This window comes from Sus scrofa, chromosome 14, assembly GCF_054392235.1.
Source record: "Sus scrofa isolate SSC_HxYL_T2T_F1_AM1 chromosome 14, Sscrofa_HxYL_maternal_Yorkshire_Landrace_v2.0, whole genome shotgun sequence".
NCBI classification, from domain to species: domain Eukaryota; kingdom Metazoa; phylum Chordata; class Mammalia; order Artiodactyla; family Suidae; genus Sus; species Sus scrofa.
In genome coordinates, this window is record NC_139396.1 from 43928161 (window position 1) to 43934160 (window position 6000).

Below are 6000 nucleotides of genomic sequence, written 5' to 3' on the forward strand. Positions count from 1 at the left end.
TGCCTCCGGCTGGGCTCTCTTTCCAGATACCTTGCCCTTTAGCTGGGAAGGGCCTTTCCCATTGCAGCACTGAATCCCCAGCAGAGGCTGCCCAGCTCTTGGTGGGGGGAGGTCTCATGCCTCTGGCTTCAGTTGTAAGGTGGGAGCAGCCTGGAGCTCAGTGACCTAAGAAGCCTCAAGTCACAGGACCTGGGCCCTCAGCAGCTAGGCGGTGGGAGGCCAGTGTTAGGAGGGCAGGCTGTGTGTCGTGTTTGACCCCGTGAGTGGAGGCGGGCAGGCCAGACCCTGAACTCTGTTCGCACATTCTCCCTGAACAGGAGCCGCCCGGCCTGCTGGCCTCTGCCTGGTGCAGGGAAAATGCCCAGAATCTCTTGGGTCCTTGCAGGTCCTATTGGTCCCTAAAGGCACTGCGTATGTGGGAGTGACTGCCGTTCAGTTGAGGCTTGTCGGGCCAAGTCCAAGGTGACTGGGGAAGCGAAGGCATCTTCCCGTCTCTCTTCTGACTCCTCCTCTCTCTGCCCCTGTCTTCCCAGGCAGGAGATGGACAGCCTGCAGCGCCAGATGGAGGCACATACCGTCACTGTGCACGAGTCGCTGTCCTCATGGACTCAGGGGGACCCCACGAGCCCCTCCCCTCCGGGTGATCACGCCAACCCCAGAGGAGACACGGAGAGACCTGGTCAGAGCAGGGCCTCCGGGGAAGGGCTTGGAACGGCGGCTGAGCGTCCGCACCATGAGTGCTTGTAACCACCTGGAGGAATGTTCTCTTGTCAATATTATTTATTTGACTGTGTGCTCTATGTTTTTCTAAGAGATGAAATTTAAGTTTTGCGTTTGCCTTTACAAGGAGTAAACTAACAGAATGAGAGCCTAGGATTGAAAAATAGTCATTTATATCACAACCAGCTTTTCCCAGGAAGTGACCAAATCATAAAACCTAACTTAGGTCTCAGTGAGACACTTGCAGGTGTGTCTAAGGGTCTTTGCAGAAGGAGGCCTCTCAGGCATGGTGATATTTGCCACTCTGGGCTGCCGGCTGATGGGGACGCCGCACGGCTGGGTCTGCTTTCTCACTTTCCTGTTTGATTCAGGAGGAGCTTTACTTCCCAGCAGAAGTGAGACTTTGCACCTTTAGTTTTTATTTTATTGTATTTTATTGTATTTTATTTTATTTTACTTTATTTTATTTTATTTTCGATAGCCATCCTTCCATGGAATGTGTATATAAATACCGAAAATCATAACCTAATCTTTAAAAAGTATATGCTCTTATTATTTAAGAATGACCTGAACTGTCTTTTTATTGATTGCCTTTTGAAAGTCTGTTGTTAGGGAATACTGTACAGGTTGGAATTAGGAATGTCAGTCAGAGAATTATATTTTAAGAAATGTAATTATTTTATTTACCTTCTAAAACCAAATATTCCTAGACAGAAGTCCTTTGTTATTTTAGTTTCACTTTGTTTTGAGGATCTTTCCTCGTCGTCAGTGCACGACTTGAATCCCGTCTGTCTGAATCCTGGCCCCAAGGGGCCTCCTTTACCTTGGCAGACCCCCAGGCAGTCCTGATGGCCACCAGGAAACACATGCAGATGCCAGGGTCACCATGTGCTGACCTGATCCATGAGAGGAGGGGAGGAGGAATGAGGCCGAGGCACCCCCCAGGTTCCAAGCCAGGGAACGGGGCTTCTCCAGGTCTCACGCTGCTTTGCCCTTGTGGCAGAAATGGATTCTGTGTGGTGACAGCCTTGGAAGGGCTGGAGGGCCCTTTACCCTATCACCTGGCCAAGGGCCAGCTCAACATCAGAGAGGGTCCCCTGAGCCTTGCTTGAAATCAGACGCCCCAAGGTGTGAGGCTCCACTTGGAGTGACTGAGACTCGAGGTCTGTAAGTTTGCCCCTGCTCTGCTAAGGGTCTAAAATAATGTTTAGGTTCTAAGTTAGAGGAGAGAGAGGATGGCTGTGTGACCCTGTGCAGTAGGCTGGCCTAGAGGTGATGTCTGCAGTGTTACTGACCAGGCCAGATAATGCTCGTGTCCTTGTGTCACCTGGAACCCTTTCGTGGAGAAAATAGTCTGGTATCTTTAATGTTTCTGTTCTCTTACTGTGCTGTTGGAAGGTTAATTGACTAGGTTAACTGTAGCATTAACCACAAAGAGATGTTTAATGTTTAAAATTTCCCCAGCAAGTATTGGAACTTCTAAAATATGTGTATCCTTTTTACAGGGTTAAACTTGGAAATTATACTTGAAAACTTCATTATAATTATATCCTACTTTTCATTTTAAGTTGGAAATCGTTTTTTGACAAAATTGATTTTGTATCATTGGGAAAGAAAAATGGTAATTGACATTCTTTTTTATTTTGGCTGTTATCCTTTGTTTTAGAGCAAAGAAATCACACTTAGCCTCACTTTGTAGCTGCTTTCTTACTCCTTGCTAAGGTCTTCCAGAAAATCAGTGTGTTTCCTTCTTAGGAAAGGATGAGTCCTGAATATATCCATCAAGAGAAAGCCAATCTCTGCCCCTCACCTCCTTTTCCTTTATTGAGTTACCCTCTGTGCATGTGGTGTCTGTGCATGTGCACACGCCCGCAGCAGCAGCCCCTCCCTGGGGTCCCTGCCAGCATCCTGTGCCAGTTACCTTTCAGTTCCGCCTGCGCCTGGCCTGCCTCTAGCCTGAGCCCTCTGGCTGCCCCACCCCCTGCGATGTCTGTTCTGCGCCCCTCAGGCTTTCTTGTCTGGCCCACAGTTCCTGACCTAGGGCTCTTATGTTCAAGCTGCCCTAACATGTCATCTTGAAAGAGGACCTTGGACTTTTAAATCACCTGCTCTTGATGTCTTCCCCCAAACCCCCAATCTCCAAGGGACTTTACTGGCATTCCTACCTCCCAGAGCTCGATTCCTTACTTTGAAATCGTCTTCTTTTGGGGGCAGCTGTGGCAGTGAGGAATTTACTCCTGGAAAGCAACAGCCAACTCGGGAGTACTTACAAGAACAAGTTCGCCATTGCATTGTATCTGTATGTATGGCTCATCCTGTGTGATGAATACTGTATGTGTGTCCTCACTGAAGAGAATGCTGGCTTGAACACTTTATGATGTTATTACTTGCTTTTCTTATGTTCCAAAAATAAGATGTGGTTATCATTGATTTTTTCCACGGTACACATCAGATAGATGCCACGGATCTTATAGATTTACATGCCTTTGTTTTACTATTTAGAAGGTGTAACTGGCGGTGTTTTTGATAGGATGTGAAACTGGCTCATCCTCAGGCCTGGGGTCCAGGTACCAGGATGGGCTTTGACAAAGTCAGCCTGTGGAAGCTGCCTCAGGAAGTCTCAGTAAATGCTTCCTCGGTTTAAAGACTTTAGTTGGCATAGGGATACTGCACAAGCCATTGGCCTGCAAAGTTGCTATGACACGTGTTCTGTAACAATAATTAAATGTCTTGTGCAAAGATTTCTGGAAGAGAAAGAGAATCAGCCTGGAGCCTTCTGTCAGTGCCCCTGATGTGCTCAGGGCTGGGGTGTGCCAGACACTCAAAGCCTTGTACAAACAAGTGTGCTCACTCCCCTTCCAGGCATATCTCACTGTACGTGATCTTGGGTCACAATAGGATCCTTGATAGGATCCTTTTAGAGGATCTAGAAAACTTGGAGGTTTTAGTTATTCATGTCTATTAAAAATTTCCTCATTAAAAGGGAGTCCTCAGGTTGGGGCTGTTCAGGGGAAGGGTGTCACCACGCACAATGAATTGTAACTTTAAAAAGCATGTTGATTTTTTTTTATAAATTTAAGTGTGCTTGGGAATCCCCTGAATTTTGTGCAATAAACTATTTTTTGTTAAAGATTTTTATACTTCATTGGGGGTGGGTTCATTTTAGTATTTATATTTTGTCCTATTTGGGAGTAACTTTTATCTCATGTTGTTACAAGCTCTGTTCCAATACCTAATAAGATTTTATGGTTCTGCCAAAGTCTCAGATGGCTGTGAAATTTAACTTGCAGTGCTTTGACTCCAGCAGAAGTGCAGCATCCTCCCCACTTGTCTTCCTTCTTTACCACACTTCCCTTGTTGCCAGGCGCAGGTAAGTAGGACGGAGGGAAGCGGTCATAGGAATAACAGGGCAGGTGCTTTTGAGTACCCTGGGAGGAGAGGATGGTGCACTTCCTGTGCTGGAGGGTTGTCACCCAGCCCCCCGCTGCCGCTGACTGTCAGTCACCCACAGCAGTGGGACCATAACTCTGAGTCTCAGTTTTGCGGCTCCCCAGTTTCACCTGTCTTTTTCATCCATACCTAATTTTATTTGGCCACAGGTACAGCAGCATGATGTGGGATCTCAGTGCCCAGACCAGGGATTGAACCTGGGCTGCAGTGGTGAAAGTGCTGAGTCCTTACCACTAGACCACCAGGGAGCAACCCCATCCCTATTTTATTCTTTATTTTTTATAATGATTTTTATTTTTTCCATTATAGTTGATTTATAGTGTTCTGTCATATGGAGGTTCCCGGGCTAGGGGTCGAATCAGAGCTATAGCTGCCGGCCTATGCCACAACCACAGCAATGCCAGATCAGAGCCTCGTCTTTGAGCTATACCACAACTTATGGCAACGCCAGATCCTTAACCCACTGAACCAGGCCAGGGATCAAATCTGCAACCTCCTACTCGGATTCATTTCAGCTGTGCCACAACGGGAACTCTTTTTTTTAATGGCTATGCTATCTATACCTATGGTATATGGACTGTATGGCTATTTTTTTTTAATGGCTATACCTACGGTATATGGACATAACGGCTATTCCTAGGCCAGGGACTGAATCCAAGCTGCAGCTGCGACCTGCTGCAGCAATGCTGGATCCTTAACCTGCTACACCAGGCATTGAACCTGTGCTACCAGCAGAGACAGCACTGGATCCTTAACCTGCTATGCCACAGTGGGAATTCCTCTGAGAGTGAACCAGATGTAGATTCTTCCAGTTAAATGCTGTCATTAATAACCAGAACAGTAAAAATTGTACAGAAGAAAAGTAAACTGGTGATTACAGAATTTGATTTTCTGATGAGACTGATACATTTTTTTCCTTTGCCTCCATCTATTAGCTTCTATAACCAGGGTCAGGCATTACGTGTGTTAATTGTGTGTGCTACATAGATCTAGTAGTTTTCCTGAGCCTCCTGAAATATTGATGATGCAGATTTTCTTGCCTATGATTATCATGGAGGTTAACTGCCCTATGTATCTGTGGTTTCCTTTCCCTATAAAGTTGCTAAACGTTTGTAGGCACTGAACTGATTTGATAGATTTATTTTTTTTTAACGTCTATCTCCTTCGTCAAATAGATGTTCTGTGCTACACCCTCTTAACAGTTGTACAGTGGATTTTAGAGGAATGGCCTGGGTACAAATTCCTGGGCAGCTGTTTCCTCTCTTAAAGGGGGTTTGAAGCCAAGCAGAAATGTGTGGGATGTGCACCCAGAACTTAGCACCAATGGGGCAGCTGGTGTTTAAGAATCACCAGGTCACACAGTCTCATCCCTCAGGCAGACAACGTGGGGAATACAAACAGGATTGATTATGCTGCTGACGTCCAGTTTGATGGATAAACACAGTAGCTGTTGGAAGTCTCCAGACCTTTCCCTAAATGAGAATGGCTTCTTAAAATCAGTGATTTTGAAAACCAGAAGCCACATTTGTTGGAATCCTTCTGCTTGCCTTCATGCATGTGTTCACTTAACAAAGAATGTTGTGGGTTCTGGTAAAAAGTATTCTTTGGCAGTGCCTTTTACCTGGAAACATGGGAGACATGTAACTGCATTGGTGCAGCTGGAAGGGGCGCTTCCAAGAGCTCAGGCTCAGAAACAGTGACCCCCCCACCCCCCCCAACAGCAAGCCCCTGGGTGGGGCTGGAAGTGTGTGTATCACAGCACTAGCACCTGAAGGCAGCGTCTCAGGAAACCCCTGGCAGCTTCATCTCCTCGGCCCCCCTTCACTTGGT

General features: G+C 46.5%; 1 protein-coding gene across 4 annotated transcripts in view; it reads left to right on the plus strand.

The window, feature by feature from the left end:
• The window catches only part of GOLGA3 (golgin A3), a 48947-nt gene extending 45097 nt beyond the window's left edge, over positions 1–3850 (plus strand). For all 4 annotated transcript variants that reach the window (XM_021073868.2, XM_084993413.1, XM_021073867.2 and 1 more), the window contains exon 24: positions 534–3850. In XM_021073868.2, coding sequence (XP_020929527.2) covers positions 534–747 — 214 coding nt within the window. In that variant the 3' untranslated portion in view covers positions 748–3850. The remainder of the gene's footprint in view (positions 1–533) is intronic.
• The last annotated feature ends 2150 nt before the right edge of the window (positions 3851–6000 follow it).